At 39.6% G+C, this 18,852-nt stretch overlaps 1 protein-coding gene across 1 annotated transcript in view; it reads left to right on the plus strand.

The window, feature by feature from the left end:
- ADAMTS20 (ADAM metallopeptidase with thrombospondin type 1 motif 20) overlaps positions 1–18,852 on the plus strand; it is a 91,324-nt gene that overhangs the window by 8,289 nt on the left and 64,183 nt on the right. Inside the window, exons 3-4 of the mRNA XM_065691669.1 lie at positions 7,954–8,110; positions 12,629–12,888. Coding sequence (XP_065547741.1) covers positions 7,954–8,110; positions 12,629–12,888 — 417 coding nt within the window. The remainder of the gene's footprint in view (positions 1–7,953; positions 8,111–12,628; positions 12,889–18,852) is intronic.

Below are 18,852 nucleotides of genomic sequence, written 5' to 3' on the forward strand. Positions count from 1 at the left end.
ATGGAGTTTCCTCCAGGATTAAGCATATGGATCCCCTAGGTCTGTGTTCTGTGAGAACAGTTTGCTTGATGATGTTAAAAAATGCCCAAACCTAAAAACCAGAAATCAAAGCAAACAACTCCCTCCCTCCCAGAACCCCCCAGCCAAACAAAAAGCTCTTTTATCGTAGAATCAGCTAGGTTGGAAAAGACCTTTAAGATCATCAAGTCCAACCATTACCCTGGGACTGCGAAGACCACCACTAAACCATGTCACTGAGGGCCTCATCTACATGGTTTTTGAACACTTTTGCCACTTCCCTGGGCAGCCTGTTCCAATACCTGATCACCCTCTCTGTGAAGAAGTTTTTCCTAATATCTAATCTAAACCTCCCCTGGTGCAGCTTGAGGCTGTTACCTCTTGTCCTATCACTTGTTATTTGGGGGAAGAGGCCAACCCCCACCTCACTACAACCTCCTTTCAGGTAGTGGGTGATAAGGTCCTCCCTGAGCCTTCTCTTCAGACTAAACAACCCCAGGTCCCTCAGCCGGTCCTTATAAGACTCACTCTCCAGATGCTCTACCAGCTTTGTTGCCCTTCTCTGGAGCCCGCTGTAGCACCTCAATGTGTTTCTTGAAGTGAGGGGCCCAGAACGGAACACAGGATTCAAGGTGCAGCCTCGCCAGTCCAAGTCCAGGGGGATGATCACTTCCCTGGCCCTGCTGGCCACACTGTTCCTGATACAGGCCAGGATGCTGCTGGCCTTCTTGGCTGCCTGGGCACAAGCTGGCTCATGTTCAGTTGCTGTCAATCAGCACCCCCAGGTCCTATACCACTAAGCAGCTTTCCAGCCACTCTTCCCCAAGTCTGTAGTGTTGCATGGGATTATGTGGCCCAAATGCAGGACCTGGCACTTTGCCCTCTTGAACCTCATACCATTGGCCACAGCCCATTGATCCAGCCTGTCCAGATCACTCTGCAGAGCCTTCCTGTCCTTCAGCAGATCAACAGTCCCAGCAAATTTGGTGTTGTCTGCAAATTTACTGAGGGTGCACTCAATCCCCTCATCCAGATCATCAGTGAGGGGAGTAAACAACACTGGCCCTAACACTGAGCCTTGAGAGACACCACTAGGACTGCTCACTAACTACATGTGATACCATTTGCCACCATGTATACCACCATTTATGTATATACGCATTTTGTTTAACCAGTTTCAACAGGCATTGCAGAATAGCTGCCTTTTCCATAATGAAATCTCCATGTATACATCTATGAAAAAAGCTGTTATGCATAATTTTTAATTGACTTGTCTAGTTCATTCGTAGTGAATTGTATATAAAGGTAAAAATAATTAAATTGCCCCTCTCTCTCCCTTCCACTCCCGTGACTCTTGGTAATTGCCATGAACTCTTTCCAGCTGTCTTTGAGATTGTTACTGCAGCATTCTCCCAAATACTCGGCTATGTAGCCAGTTTGTTGTTACATCTGTATTTAGAAACTCCAGGAATGCAATTTTTACTAGGTTTCAGTGACTTTCTTGCCTAGAATAGCCTTACAAAGTGATGTTCAGAATACCTAATGCCAGGTTTTACACTTCTGGCAAGAATATTCTTTCCCCTATGCATTATGCAAAAGGAAAATATGGAAATATGTTTGTTTGGGTTTTTGTGTGTGTGTGTGTTCCTGAATGAAAGTAACTTGGCAGTAAGGATGCTGGATCCACTGCTACAGTTATCAGTATGGCTAGATCAGATGTGAGGCAAATATACAAATGGGTAAAATTGCTTTAGGAGTTTATGTGGGATTTACAGTCCAGTCTGGAATTCTGTAATTTTACTTAACCAGCGATTAGGTGATTTTCCAGACTGGGACATTTCTGAGCATAAGTGGATTCCTCATCAGTTCTGGTCAAGGTGTGATTAGGTGTGCTAAAGGTGTGATTACAGTCTGCTCATGAAATCTTAACATGACAGAATTTGCAAGGAGAAGTATTTAGATCAGAGTTACACTTAAAATGAAAGGTGTTTTTTTTTTTCCCTGTAATAGCCATTTAGCATATTATTCCATTTCTTGAAGAACTTAAAATATATTGGTTTCAGTCACTTCTGCAGAGGTCTTCCACCAGGAAATACTTATTCATTGCTAGGTATTTCTTCCCTGCTGCTTAGCTAGTATATTTGTTATTTTATTACTATTTTCCTATTTCTATTATATTAGTTCTAGTTTTAATTAAAATATTAGCTCACAACCGCTGCCTCTTGTTTCTAACTGAATTATCCTCTATCAGAAATATATATTCTGAAATATATATGATACATTATTTCTGAAATATCATTTCTGAAATATCATATATATCTGGAATATATATTCCAGATGTTGGCAGTGTACCATGATCAGATAACCTTTAGTACCTTTTTCTTCAGTAACTATGCTATGCTTCTTAAGGCTTTCACTAGAAAACATTGCAACAGTGGAGCAGGAAGAAAAAGGTGAAGGCCTCACATAGAATCATAGAATCATAGAATAGTTAGGGTTGGAAAGGACCTCAAGATCATCTAGTTCCAACCCCCCTGCCATGGGCAGGGACACCTCACACTAAACCATGTCACCCAAGGCTTCATCCAACCTGGCCTTGAACACTGCCAGGGATGGAACACTCACAACCTCCCTGGGCAACCGATTCCAGTGCCTCACCACCCTAACAGGAAAGAATTTCCTCCTTATATCCAATCTAAACTTCCCCTGTTTAAGTTTTAACCCGTTACCCCTTGTCCTGTCACTACAGTCCCTGACAAAGAGTCCCTCCCCAGCATTCCTATAGGCCCCCTTCAGGTACTGGAAGGCTGCTATGAGGTCTCCACGCAGCCTTCTCTTCTCCAGGCTGAACAGCCCCAACTTTCTCAGCCTGTCTTCGTACGGGAGGTGCTCCAGTCCCCTGATCATCCTGGTGGCCCTCCTCTGGACTTGTTCCAACAGTTCCATGTCCTTTTTATGTTGAGGACACCAGAACTGCACACAATACTCCAGGTGAGGTCTCAGGAGAGCAGAGTAGAGGGGCAGGATCACCTCCTTCGACCTGCTGGTCACACTCCTTTTGATGCAGCCCAGGATACGGTTGGCTTTCTGGGCTGCGAGCGCACACTGCAGCAGGCTCATGTTCATTTTCTCATCGACCAACACCCCCAAGTCCTTCTCCACAGGGCCGCTTTGAATCTCTTCTCTGCCCAATCTGTAGCTGTGCCTGGGATTGCTCCGACCCAGGTGTAGGACCTTGCACTTGTCGTGGTTGAACTTCATAAGGTTGGCATCAGCCCACCTTACAAGCGTGTCAAGGACCCTCTGGATGGAAGAGGTTTGAACTTACACACTGGGGAGGGAGGACAGGGGAAAAAGAGGGTATTATAAAGGAAGGGATTTAGTGATTGACCATGAAAGTATTTTTGCTGTAAACTACTTGCAGTTTTTTGAGTTTGAGTTAAGATGTCATAGCATAAGGGCATGAAAAATACTTGAGCCCGGGAGTGGAGCTTACCTGGGAGGAGTCTGCCAGTTGAGTTGTGTTTTCCAGAACTTTCAGTTGTTCTTTGGCATTTTTCTGAAACCTTTCCAATTTTGCTGTTGGACATATTAATTCCATGTTTCTGGAGCCTGCTATATATCCCTTATGTTTTCCATGTGTTCTATGAAGTTGGCATTATACACAAAGATACAATTTGTATGTGGGTATGGTACATACTTTAACCATAACTTCTGCAATATTTATTTCTACTGCTCTTGGAACAGAGCAAATGCATTGATTAAGACTATTCAGTTTTAAGCCACTTTAAAGCACTAAGACATACCATATATAGTGAGTAGCTGTGTTGATCCATTGAACCTTGATTTAATATAAAGTGTCTAACTTATCCAGAGTATTTTAAATCCAAGAAATAAATAATCTTTCTCATGTGGATTTTCTCATAAATTTCCTCAAATCTAGGCATATGCAGAGTCCCGAGTAGCACTCCCTCTTTGGACCACTTATTTATGAAGTGTAAGAGACTGTTTTCAATTTTGTACTCCACTTCTGCTGAAGAGATCTTTTAAATTTACTTTTACCTCTTTATCTGAGAACAGAAATAGAATGCTTCAGGCAGATTTCTTGTTAAATTATTTGAGAGGCATCTGTAGATGATAAGTTAATCCAGTTTATTTCTGATTTCATTTCCTGCAAATGCTCAGGCTCCTGTTTCAACAACCTGCCTCTGTACATCTAAGTGACTTTGCTTTATTTGGTTTTACCAGAAGTATTTTTAATTTGGATCTCACAGCCCTTTTCCTTGTGCACCTAGCTCACAGTAATAGCTCTATTTGTATTAGCAGAATCTGTGGCCAGATTAAGTATTACTTATTAATGTATGAAGAACTATAAAACAAAATAGTTGGTGACTGAATTTTTGAAGACCTATGCGTTAGGAAAATGAAAAGGTAACCATTTGTAACTGATCAAAATCCATCTTTAGTCTTCATGGATAACTTAAAGGATTTGAATTGGTGGTTTCAATCTCAATATCTGCTCGGGTTTGAAATAATAAATATCATATACCTTTTCAAGATAGAACCCTTTGCATTGCTTATACTTTGGTCTTTCTCACATACAATATAATGAGGAGTTCTCAACTTGGATAGGGGATGTACAAAAAACTTGTTGTAGACAGCTCGTTGTAAGTATTCCTAACTAGTCAGTGATAGTAATTACTTGCTTCTCTATGTATACACTGAGGAAAGATTGAAAAGTTGTCGTATTACAGATTTTTTTGATCAGCTATTTCTTTTATATCTAAACAGGCAGCTGATCCTAGGGCACTATGCAAGAATCAGTGGGACAGAGAGTAAGCAAGTGAGAGGAACCCGGGCTCCATTGTCCTAACGTAATTACCCCAAGTGTCTGAGAAGGTGGAATCTCCAGTCTTAAAGACGCTGTTGTTTCTTCTTGTATTAATCTTTTGATTTAAAGCAAAAAGCTAGGAATAATTCTGAGGCCATGAAACAATACAGTATTCCTCCCTTCTAGCTGTCTGTCTTAACTTTTTGGGCTATAAGTTTATGGTGTGTTTTTTTGTATTTTCTTGGTTATAACAGAGGAGATTTTTTTCGGTTTTGTTCTTTTCTCTCTAGCTGACTTCAGTGTTTTTCTTTTTCAGCAGAGGATTCTGGATTTCAGTTAAGAATGGCTCTGATAGAGTTCTGATACTTAGACTATAGAGTAATGAAAGTTGAGCTGCAGATGTTTACAGGCATTTTATATCGTGTATTCATTGCTAGGCTCAGCTTGATGCACAGGCTTTGTAGCACTATTCTGAGTTGCTTGATGGATTGGTTGTCCAGTAAGCTCTTGTTGATATGAAGTTGCTTTTTTTGCCAGGAAAAGTGGTTCTGTGTGCCAAGTGACCCTTACTATTTCAGTTGAAAAATATATTTCTTTGATAGGAGGCATATATTTTTAACTGTACAGAGGAGTTGGTATGCAGTGTACATGATCTCAATTGCTAGTGCTTAAACAGAGAAGTGTGGGAGTGCACATCTACAGGAGGGGCAAGGCAGAAATACTTCTTTTGGAGTATCATCAATCTTAGATTGACTTAGATCCATGCCTTATGATGATTCTTCCTAAACCACTGGATAGGATAATGTGTGCATAAATACGTTTTTGAATTTCTAGATAGGTTGTTTCCTCTGGTAGTTCTTGGTTGACTAAGTATGGGGTAAGGAGTCTGAGTGGAATTTTCAGTGATCAGACTCACTCAAAGTCATAGGTCTTAATGATGGTTTGGGGTTGGGTTTTTTTTGACTGGGAAATGGTAGAAAAATAAAGTCTTGTTCTTGCCATTCATCTTTTCTAGTGGAAGTCTGATACTGTGGAAGGTGAGTTTAGTTTAAAATTGAGCACAAACTCTGTATTAAATCTGTGCTATTATTCTCCTAATTGGTATGTTTGTTGTAGCTGAAACCATTTCTTTGTAAAATTTGAGAGCCTGCTAATTCGAAAAGCCATTGAAGAGACACATACAGCATATCTGCTTTAGGTACTGGAAAGAGTAGGAGGGAAGTAAAATATATGTTGGAATAAAACTGTTTAATTTTTGGAATAAAGTTTTTGAAATCTAAAGGATTATATTTTAAATGTCTCTTACATAATGATAGGGTTTATGGCATATCAAGAGAAAAGAAAGTTAGTGTTCACAAATGGTATGGGGTCAAATATATCATGTATTGTAACTGGGAATTTAATAATTTATGTAATAAACATCAACATGAATATGAATCTTAGCATTAGTTCTTGCTTCTTTGACCCTGAGTGACAGGCTCTTCTTCTCTGTCCCTGTCATTTTGCCCAGAAGGTTGCACCTACTTAGGGCTAACTGACAAGCTGTGGCATATCTCTTCCTGAGGTCCTTTCCAGGGAGGCACATAACATTCTCAGTACGCTCGATCTGCCGTCCTCTACAAATCACATGCCCTGGAAACACTGGATGTGAGAAGGCTGAACTGAACATGTAAAAGATCCAGCAGAAAAACTACTTGCAAAGAATTTAGATGGAACTGGGGGGAAAAGTGTTTGTCTGAGTTGGATGTAAGCAGTCTTGAAAGGAAAAATGCTACTTAGTTGGGCCTTTTTTCATTCTGCAACAAAGGTGATGCAGAGCATCCAACCACAATGGGTTTACAGTAACTTTGGATGATGTGTATGGTATGTATCAGGCAAGATTACAGATAGTCTGACATATGCCTTGAAGCCTAACAGACTTTTAAACACAGGAAATTGGTAACTTTTTTGAAGGATCCTGAATTCAAGAGGATAATATAATTCCAGTACAGTATCCTGGACACTGAGTTAGTACGCAGCAGATTTTAAAAGGCTATTTGTAGGTTGCATGGGGGAAAAAAAATATTCTCACTTCTCGTCTGTCTTGCTCTGCCACTTTCTCTATTACCCTGAGTTTCAAGGTTGTAATGAACACTTAATCTCTTAAACTATATTATGTAGATTATCACTGTTCTCTTATTGGTCAACATGCCACAGCTAACAGGATGCAGTGCACCTGCTCACTCTTAAGTGCTTAATTGACTGAATTTTGGAAGTTGCCAAAAAGTCTGGAAAAGAATTTGATGAAATTCTTGCATGTTTTTTTCTCCTCCTACTGTCCTGAAATAAGGTTCTTAATCCATAGAAAGATACGAATTTGGTTAGAAATACAGTAAGAGAGATTCAGGTTTATGATTTCATAATTGAAATTATTAATTAAAATTATGAAATTGGATTGTGGGGTAGAGGGGTGGGGGAAAGGAACTTGATTTTTGTCCTTTTTCTCCGTGTATGTGCCAGTGCTCTTGTTAGTAACCAGCTTCCTTTGGTTCCCATTACATAGTTACCCATGTGTGTCTGCTGTAGAGGCTGGGGGTGAAATCGAGGATAAAAATGCATTAATGAAACCGTCAACTTTGAATTCGTGGAACTTGTTTCGAAGCCTTTAAAAAGGAATATTGGGTTAACACTGTTTCTAATCTATGATCAGAATACAATACTATATAAGTTATGTAAAAGGATAGAAGGTGACAAACCAGTCTAGAATTTGGACAGCAATCAATTCCTTAATTTCTTGAGGACCTCTGCTTGCTTTTGCACATTTCGTAGCTGGTCCTGCTTGCTTGTACCTAGATTCTCTAAGTTTGTGATCCCTTTTGTTTTATTAACTGCATAGTGATTACCTGTGATACATTGTTAATACATAGAGTAGTCTGTTATGAGTTATTCTGGTGAGACAAGTCTCTGAAAGCAAATTTCTTTGCCTTACCTTCAAGCTTCCATCTCCCCATTGTACTGAAGCTTCCTCTGTCTCAAGTGCAAATTTATGTAATTATTTCAATGAAAATTATGTTTATATCAATATTTTTAGCGGAAAATAAATCAATTACTTCTCTTACTTTCAGATGGGCACCTTTAAGGCACATGATGGTGAATATTTTTTAGAACCTCTGATGAAAGCGGATGGAGGTGAACATGAAGATGAGCATAACAAGCCACATCTTATATACAGGCATGAAGAACTTAAATATCAGAAATCTCATAAACCTTGTGAAGTTTCAGGTATAGTCATACTTTTGATTTTAATGTGACCTCTTTTAACTGTCAGATGTTTAAAAAATTTAAAGAGTTAATCATCTCCAGATTGTTCCATTAGAAGCTACATGGAGGCTTGGCAGCCATTTCTTCTTTTTTTTTTCTGCTAGTGGCTAATTCAAATGTAGGACAAAATGTGCATGTTTAAAAAAAAATTAAGAATGATATTGTAAGAACTTCTCTATGGGTTTACTTTACACCTACATCCCAAATATAAACTTTTAGGGAGTAAATCTGCAGAAGTTGTTGCTTATATTCATGAAAGTTAATGAACTTAGTGCAAGTCTAATGGATAATACAGGACATCTGTCTTCCTTATTAGTGGGAGTATTTAATGTTACCCATTAATGTAGATTTTTGTCCTTATGAGTGTTTTAATAACTTATTCATATTGCACATTCATAATAATTAGTTTTACTTAAAGTGGAGTAATTTACAATGCACTTGTCACATACTATTAGGATATATAACAAGTGTATGATTGTACTTTCATAGATTCACAGTATATAGGTTAATCATTAAGCAGAGTAACTTAAGAGTGAGAATGTACGCACTGAAAGGGAATAGAAAGACAAAAAAGCTTTGTTAATACCATGAAGCAGTAAGTAGAAAGCACTGTGCTTTCAACTAACATGGTTTTTAGTTTTTTAACAGAAAATGTGCAGTAGTTGTTTTTCACAGTTCTGCACGCATCTTTATAGTTGGAAAATTAGTGAGATGTGAGAAAGGCACCTGCAGTTACCATCAAAGTACAGTAACTAGACAAAAGAGGGGGGTTAGAAAAGATTTATTTGAAATTGTAGGTATCCGTAGAGTCGTTCTAAACACTGAGATACCATCTGCTTTGGGATATAACGATGTAGAAGCCTTTGAAGATCCTGTCTGAGCAATGCACTTCTCAACCTTTACTATTGTACTAGTGCTATTTAAGAGTGTTTTTCATTATGTTGGAAACAAATTTTTTTTAAAGCCTAGTGATATAAATGCTTTTTTTTTTTTTTTTCATTTGATAGAAGCATACAGGCTTTGTTTGTTTGGTTTCAAAGAAAACACAACTGAGTGGAGATTCACAGTAGGAGAAAGCAGCTCGGATGAGGAGCAAGTGGAATGTCTGTGGGTACGAATCAAGGGGCTGACTGGCACGGGTGATACAGTTGTGGGGGTCTATTACAGACCTCCTGATCAGCACGAAGGAGTTGATGAGGCTTTCTACAGGCAACTGGAAGTAGCCTCGCGACTACATGCCTTAGTCGTCGTGGGGGACTTTAATTACCCCGATATTTGCTGGAAGACTCACACAGCCAGTCATTCACAGTCTAGGAGGTTCCTCGAGTGCATTGATGATAATTTCTTAATGCAAATGGTGGACGTACCAACTAGGGGAGCAGCGCTGCTAGATTTAGTACTCGCCAACAAGGAGGGTTTGGTCGAAGTGGTGACGGTCAATGGCAGCCTTGGCTGCAGTGACCATGAGATGGTGGAGTTTAGGATCCTGTGTGGGAGGAATAGAATACCTAGCAAAGCCACAGTTCTGGATTTCCGAAGGGCCAACTTTGGCCTCTTCAGTCAACTGCTAAGGGAAGTCTCATGGGAAAGTGTACTAGGCGGTAAAGGGGCTCAAGATAGTTGGTTAGCATTCAAGGACCGCTTCTTCCAAGCTCAGGATCGGAGCGTCCCAATGAGTAGGAAGTCAAGTAAGGGATCTAGGAGACCGGCGTGGTTAAACAAGGAGCTGCTGGGCAAACTCAAGTGGAAAAGGAGAATCTATGGATTATGGAAGGAGGGGCTGGCCGCTTGGGAGGAATATAGGACAGTTGTTAGAGGATGTAGGGAGGCAATTAGGACAGCTAAGGCCTCCTTGGAACTCAATCTTGCTAGTCGGGTTAAAGACAATAGAAAGGGCTTCTTCAAATACATAGCAAATAAAACTAAAACAAGAGGCAATATAGGCCCACTGCTGAACGAAGTGGGTACCCTGGAGACAGAGGATATAAAGAAGGCAGAGGTGCTGAATGCCTTCTTTGCCTCTGTCTTTACTCCTGCAGACTCTCCCCGAGGGCCCCGGATTTCTATAGCCCCAGAAGGAGTCAGGACAAAGGAGGAGTTTGCTTTGGTAGATGAGGATTGGGTTAGGGATCAGCTATGCAAACTGGACATCTGTAAATCGATGGGTCCGGATGGAATGCACCCACGGGTGCTGAGGGAGCTGGCGGAGGTCATTGCTAGGCCACTTTCCATCATCTTTGGTAAGTCATGGGAAATGGGCGAGGTGCCTGAGGATTGGCGGATGGCAAAGGTCACACCAATCTATAAGAAGGGCAAGAAGGAGGACCCGGGTAATTATAGACCGGTCAGCCTTACCTCCATCCCTGGAAAGGTGATGGAACAACTTATTCTTGACTCCATCACTAGGCATATCAAGGATGAGGGGGTCATTAAGAACAGCCAACATGGTTTTATGAGGGGGAAGTCATGTATGACCAACCTTATAGCCTTCTATGAGGAAGTGACTAGGTGGAGGGATGATGGTAGAGCGGTAGATGTGGTTTTTCTTGATTTCAGTAAGGCATTTGATACTGTCTCCCACAGCATCCTCATAGATAAGCTGAGGAAGTGTGGGCTTGACGATCAAGTAGTGAGGTGGATCGAGAACTGGTTGAAAGGAAGAAGGCAGAGAGTTGTGGTCAATGGCGCAGAATCTAGCTGGAGGTCTGTGACTAGTGGAGTTCCTCAGGGGTCGGTGCTGGGACCGGTGCTGTTTAATATTTTCATCAATGACCTGGATGAGGGAACTGAGTGCACCCTCAGCAAGTTTGCTGATGACACAAAACTGGGAGGAGTGGCTGACACACCAGAGGACTGTGCTGCCATTCAGCGAGACCTGGACAGGCTGGAGAGTTGGGCGGGGAGAAACTTGATGAAATTTAACAAGGGCAAGTGTAGAGTCTTGCATCTGGGGAAGAACAACCCCATGTACCAGTACAGGTTGGGGGTTGACCTGCTGGAAAGTAGTGAAGGGGAAAGGGACCTGGGGGTCCTGGTGGATAGGAGGATGACCATGAGCCAGCAGTGTGCTCTTGTGGCCAAGAAGGCAAATGGCATCTTGGGGTGCATTAGAAAGGGAGTGGTTAGTAGGTCAAGAGAGGTTCTCCTCCCCCTCTACTCAGCCTTGGTGAGGCCGCATCTGGAATATTGCGTCCAGTTCTGGGCCCCTCTGTTCAAGAAGGACAGGGAATTGCTTGAAGGAGTCCAGCGCAGAGCCACAAAGATGATTAAGGGAGTGGAACATCTCCCTTATGAGGAGAGGCTGAGGGAGCTGGGTCTCTTTAGCTTGCAAAAGAGGAGACTGAGGGGTGACCTCATCAATGTTTACAAATATGTGAAGGGTAGGTGTCAGGATGATGGAGCTAGGCTTTTTTCAGTGATATCCAGTGATAGGACAAGGGGCAATGGGTGTAAACTGGAGCATAGGAAGTTCCACGTTAACATCAGGAAGAACTTCTTTACTGTAAGAGTGACAGAGCACTGGAACAGGCTGCCCAGGGGGGTTGTGGAGTCTCCTACACTGGAGATATTCAAGGCCCGCCTGGACAAGTTCCTGTGTGATGTACTGTAGGTTACCCTGCTCTTGCAGGGGGGTTGGACTAGATGATCTTTTTAGGTCCCTTCCAACCCTTGGGATTCTGTGATTCTGTGATTTGGTTCTGCTTGGCATTTAGAAATATCCTGTCTCATTAAAATTCTACACATTTTGTGAGATTGAAATCTGTTTTTATGCATTTTGAATGCACTCTCACTTCTGGAATGTTTAAGCAAGGCTGAGGATGTTAGTATGGCTAGCTGAAGAAAAGGAAAATAATAAAATTTCAACTTTATTTTCTTAAAGAATATCTGTCCAGATGTTTGAAAATATAAATTGCAAAACTAATGGTGTAACTTGGGTAGCAAGTGGTTTTGAATTTTGGAAAATTCGTAGAATTCTTAAAGCATATTTTATACTCAGAAACAGTATGTTGAGAATTCTGCTTTTCCAGAGATACTAAGGCCAGAAAGCAAGTTACGATCATCTTGCATTCAAAAGATTGTAGTGAAAGGTATTTCTCTTCTTTAGCTCAGTTTTAGGAAGGTGATGCTATCTATTTATTGATTGTAATTGCAGAACAAGGATTTAGTACTTTGAAAATCAAGCAAGTGTTGTTATTCCTGATTCTTTTTTAATGACAGATAATATGTACTGAACCAAAGTAGAGGTCTTTTGGTTTGTTGTGTGTTTTGTTGTTTTGGTTTTCTTTTTCCGATGTTGTGTATGAAAATTCTATTAATATGAGCAACCTAGTGAGAAAAAAGCTCCAAGCATTAAGAATATGGTCATTTTTCCTGTTTTCCATTTATTGGAGCAACTACAAAAGACTGTAAGGCACAGATTACTGTTTCTCTTTAAATTTAGAAACTGCATTCAACAGTAAATCTTTTCTTACTTCACAGAAAAAGAATTGAAGAGCAGCACTTTACTACATCCAGCCTTCAGCAGTTTAAATGAAGAGAGCAAAGTTTTACAGGAGTCTCTCAGTTTAGAGTATGCTTTAAATAACCTATCTATAGAGGATGGTGGCAATCCACATTCCAGGAAAAAACGTTTTCTTTCCTATCCAAGATATGTAGAAGTGATGGTTACAGCTGACACCAAAATGGTTAATCACCATGGACAGAATTTACAGCATTACGTACTAACATTGATGTCAATAGTAAGTAAACTTTAGCTCATAAATATTACCTATTTCAGCTATTTCTGTTTTGTTATTTTCTCTTCTGCAACCTCCTTGTCTTGTGGTTTGCCTCAAATCTGTACTAGAAGAAAGAGATCCCATAAAAGATTAAAAAAAAAAAAAGGGCCCAAATTTCAAATTAGAGATCTTTTAAATTTAATGCAGTAAGTGTAGGTGAAATGGTGTGACCTATTTCCTGATTTGCTGTTGCATTAGAAGAATTCTTATGCTTCAGTGAGTTAAATGTATGAATATATTGCAGTAGGCAGAGGTTAAAAGGCATTGTGAACAAATGCTTTTTTTATAATAATCCTAGCTTTTCAAGTAATTTCAAATTAATATGGGTCAGACTTTGAGTTGGTGTCATTTAGTTGAGCTCTTTCTATGGTGAATTCTCTCTTGAACTGAAAGTCATTTCTTGTATTGATTCAGGATCTAGTAAAATAAGCTCTGTAAAATCAAAGGGTTATTGTGATGTCTGTTGAACCATTTTTTAAGGAAAAGGCCTGCTAAAATAGTCTGCATAATAATTATTTCTAGATTTCTGTCCTTCCGTGTATTCAAGAAGCTTCATTTGTATGAAACTGCATCTAACATTGGGCAAATTAAAACACCTACATATAGGTATCTATAGAGATCTGCTTTAAGTAAGAGAACTAGTTACTTAACCAGATATAGACATCTGCTTTAGGATGAACAGAATAGCTCTCTAGTTTCCACTGAGATCAGTTGATTTGCTTTATGTAAGTGTCTATGGCCATTTAAGATGCCATAGAACATTTGACTTGGCCTCGACTGCTGCTTCGCAAAGGTGTGCAAGTCTCATGTGGGTCATGTGTCATATCTGCCAGTTCTGTATAGATAACCCATAGCATCTGACATGATACTAGATAATGTGTAGTCAGGCAACTGAACTGAGTTCTGCTCACCATTCTAGATCTCCAGCTAATGGCAGTAGAGGTGCTGTCACCTATTACACAGATGTAGGCACCTAAATTTAGAAGATGGAATTTTCTTTTATTGCTTTTATAAGAGAAATAATGACATTTTAAGGGAGATAGCATACTTTGATTAAGTCTTCTGATTTATTTTTATTACTGGTAGCAGTGTGAAGATCTGAAAGTTCATGTATTACAGAAAAAAATCTGTGTTGAAAGGTGGATTTTTCTTTTAACTTAAAAGTACAGACTTAATTTGGAATTATTCTAGAAACAACTGATGCTAAAGATGACATTTTTTATAAAGTTACTTTATAATCCAGAGCTGTGCAATCAAATGTAATGGTTAAATCATTTGAAAATGGAAGCTGGTTTTGACAAAACTTTACAATAAGATAGAAGGGAACATTTATTGTGTCATTTTCATGAGGCACTGTTGTGATTATAGCTAATGTTATTCCTGACATACTTTCTTAAGAACAAACATTGGTCCTGAATCTGCAGATGTTGTATATTCAACCACTATACCTTACAGGGCAATGTTTCGTCTCTCTTTTTACTTGCATAATTGGACTTCTACTAGATTAATAGGTTATGAATTGTATAATTGCTGCTGAAGAGAATCTATATATGAACTGTTTTTAAGATACAGCATTTAAAATACACGTGTGAGTGAAAGAATACCAGTTCTTTGCTAAAAAGCTTGTAGCTTCATTCTTGTGCTTACTTATCTATGCTATGAAATTAGGGCTTAGGGCTGGCTCTGAGGTAGTGGCATGCAATAAGATGCTACATCTATAATGTGAATTTAGTATCTTTGAATACCACAGCAAAATAGTAAGGCGTAGCTGGCATCTTCTGGCAGCTTTTATTCCACATGTACGTCTGCTGCTTCTGAAGGTAATCTTGAAACAAAAGTTTAAGATGTTAGTTCTAGAAATGTTTAATTGTTATAAATGCAGGGTTTTAATATAAAATCAGATCATAATTCTGAAAGATTTTCTTCACAGTCCCCACCCCTGAATACATATCTTTGTTCATATCACTTCTTGAAGTTGTAAAGGGAGCTTTGGAAGTCATCTTGTCCAACTCTCTACTCAAATATATATATAGCTTCATGAAATCAAATAACTCATATGAAGATAGTCTTCAGTCTCTTCTTTACTCGTCCTTCTCCTTCCCCATAATAGGTTTGGGGTTTGGTTTGTTTTGTTTTTTTGGGGGGTTGGGTTGGGTTTTTTTCAGTAAACTATTAATAATATGAAGAGTAGGAAAACAAATGACTCGCAGTCTTTGCTATGTAATCTGTATTAGAAGTCATCAATATGCAGGTGAGTCACTTCTTGACCCACAGCCTATTAGTGTTTAAAATAGAACCATTATTAGTCTGATTTGATTACCATCAAGGGAAGAAGTGCAACTTAAAATTTATCCTCTCTGCTAATGTACAGATAAGTTTGATTATTAGATTTAACTGGTACTTGTGTCTGGTCAAGCAGCCATTAACATCCTGTTAACAGGATGTTATGGGGTATTGTGTCAGATTGTTGGCTTTTTAAATGAATCAAGCATTATACTCTACTTTTATAAGCATTCTGAAACTTTTAAGGATATTCAGTTTTGGCTTGGATTTTAAAGAAACCTAAAAAGTTTTAGCATGTAAATCCCATTAAATTTTAATGAAACTTAGACATCCAGCTCCCAGAAGAACCTTTGAAATCCTGGGCCATTTTTCTTTCTTCTTTTTTTCTTCTTTTTTATATTGGCATCCACAGAGCAAAGCAAAGTAAGTTTGCTGCTATAGGATATTGTTTTATGAGTGGAAAATAAGAAATTAAATATACTGCTAAATATTTTTAGGGTTCTAAGTGTCTTGTCACTTATCCAATTCAACCTGCAAAGGCTTAACTCTCAGCATGTAAGTAATCCCACTGAACTGGAATGTATTTTCTCATCTCTTCAAAATTGCATAAATCTTGGCAAGTTGAGTATTCACAATATTCACACTCTGTCTTGGAAATACTTACTAGTTCTGATGGAAATATGTATTTAAGAGAACAAAGAATACCTTTGTCATAGGACTTTATCAAAACTTTTGTATTGAAATACAATAGAGTTGCATTATTAAATGTGAAATGATAAGTAAAATAAAGAAGTCTGTGATTGCTTAACCTACAGTGTTCTTTCTTGTTCCTCCAAGCATTGCATCAGCAGAGCAGGCATTAAGTACTGCCTTAGATTTAGTAGCTGGAGGACTCTCTCTTGGGCACATTATGCTCCAACAGTTCAAAGTCTCTAACACAAAGGCTTGATCTTAGCAACTGAAATAATTCATTAAGACATTGGAATTTACTGTAAAAGCACCAAAACCTCATCAAGTCTGATTCCACAATACATTTTAATGTACTGTCCTCATTTTCTGAGTAAGGTACCTGATTATTGATATCTTTTCAAGAAATGTGCTGCTTATACAGTTAGCTTGGTACTAAAAAACTTCTTGGTCTGCTATGAGTCTGCTTGCAGCAAGAAAATGTAATCTTGCCTTTCTGAAAAGAAAACTTGACATGCAAAACCACCTGTGGTAGGGCTGTGTTGGCCAGCTCAGATTGTGAACTTGGCTGACTGCCTGGTCATGTGAGTGCTAGAGTTGGAGCACGGTAGGGGGCAGCCATGCATTCAAGGAGAGGACTGGGACAGCATCAAGTTAGATCATTTAACTTGCAGTGAGACTGGAATCAGAAAATGGCGTTATATAGTGCCATTTATAACATGGTATTAAAAGCTGGTATTTTTATTTTCATCAAGGCAGGGTCCTAACTTGTACTGCACATTATGTTATTAGCCACTTTTCTGAACAGGACATTGCCACAATTTACAGTCCCTTTTTAATGAACAGTTACAACAGGGATATCAAGAGAAACTGAACTTTGTTGTGACCAAGTTGCTTCTACTCACCTGACAGCCACAGCTGTGGTGATGACAAGATCTGACTTAGTCTTTGAGAATTGCATGGAAATGAAAGCTGGGATCCTTCCAGTGAAGGGCACCTAGCTTGATTTATTTTTTTTCTTCTTTTGTTGCTGTGCAGTCTGAACTGTTCTGTGGTATGGATTCTGGTTTTAGGAGTCTGAAAAATCTCTTGAAACTAATTTCCTTTTGTCTTAGCTGTTACCTCCTACTTCTCCGAAGACTGGATTTAGATCATTGTAAAGCAAGTAGATCTGGAAATTGTAAAGAAATGGTGTATTCTATCAAATTCCTATCTCATTTCATCTTTTTTTTTCTTCACTGCTTCCAATAAGAGGGCATTGAAAGAGGTCTCCGTAGAATGCAGGAGCAGGGAGTACTTATGCCTTTTTTGTTCCACTAAAGTTAATAAATTCATATTCCAGATCTTTTATCATTCCCTGCATTGGTCTATCATTTCAGGTCTCAGTTGATGATTTTTAGCCTGTACAGTTCCCGAGGTAAAACTTCAGGTTCAGTTTGTGGCTTTCAACTCCTGAATATTTCTCTTCACACGTGTTCAGCTAGCCTGCAGAATATACCTTCTTTCACTAGTAAGGTGTGATTTAACCCCAGCCAGCATCTAAGCACCACCCTGCTGCTTCCTTGCTTCCCCTCAGCAGGATGGGGGAGAGAATTGAAAGAGCAAAAGTGAGAAAATTCATTCACTGGGATAAAGACGGTTTAACAGGTAAAGCAGAAGGTGCTCGCATGAGCAAAGCAAGATAAGGAATTCACTTACTGCTTCCCATGGTCAGGCAGGTGTTCAGCTATCTCAAGGAGAGCAAGGCTCCATCACATATAACAGTTACTTGGGAAGACAAATGCTGTCACTACGAACATCGCCTCCTTCTTCCTTCTTCCCCCAGCTTTATATGCTGAGCATGATGCCATATGGGATTGGATATCCCTTGGGTCAGTTGGAATCAGCCGTCCTGGCTGTGATCCCTCCCAGCTCCTTGTGCACCTCAAGCCCCCTTGCTGCTAGGGTGGGATGTGGAGCAGAAAAGGCCTTGTCTCCGTGTAAGCTCTACTTAGCAATAACTAAATCATCCCAGTATTATCTGCACTGTTTTCAGCACAAATCCATAGCATAGCCCCATACTAGCTACTATGAAGAAAATTATGCCAGCCAAAACCATTGCATAAGGGTATCTCACTATCAACACAGCATCTTGATTTCTGATCTTTTGAAAGCAGTGGTAATAACTAAATGTTTGGAGATCATGGCAAGTTGCCATGAGACAAGGGATCCATACTTGGACTCAAATGTAGGTTAATAGGAGTAGTGTTACTTGTATGTTTAGCACAAGCTTACCTAAGACAATTCATTCAAGAACTGTTGACTGTTTGTCAGTCAAAAAATGACTGTTTGTGATACTTCATGGGGAGGATAAAGATCCAGAAATAACCTTTCTAGGTTTATCAAAGTGGGCCTGAAACTATAAGAACACATTATGAGCTCAGTAGTTTGTGGTAGTTTAAAAGTGGTTTCAATAGTAGCAAAATGGCAGTTTATTCCATTCAAATTCAGGTAATACTTTTTGTCTAAATAGTGCTTGAGCTTTTACAGGCATCTTTTCTTGGGTAAAGGTGTTTGAATGTGTCTATGCCTAATTGAGCTCTTCATTTGAGAGATGCTCCTTACTTCTACCTGAGAATAATTGAACAATTGCTGGTCAGTAACCAAGAACGAAGACCATATAGAGGAGAGACCATTGCTGGTCGATGAGAAAATGAACATGAGCTGGCAGTGTGTGTTCGCAGCCCAGAAAGCCAACCGTATCCTGGGCTGCATCAAAAGGAGCGTGACCAGCAGGTCGAAGGAGGTGATCCTGCCCCTCTACTCTGCTCTCCTGAGACCTCACCTGGAGTATTGTGTGCAGTTCTGGTGTCCTCAACATAAAAAGGACATGGAACTGCTGGAACAAGTCCAGAGGAGGGCCACGAGGATGATCAGGGGACTGGAGCACCTCCCGTATGAAGACAGGCTGAGGAA

This window comes from Lathamus discolor, chromosome 1 (genome assembly GCF_037157495.1).
Source record: "Lathamus discolor isolate bLatDis1 chromosome 1, bLatDis1.hap1, whole genome shotgun sequence".
NCBI lineage: Eukaryota > Metazoa > Chordata > Aves > Psittaciformes > Psittacidae > Lathamus > Lathamus discolor.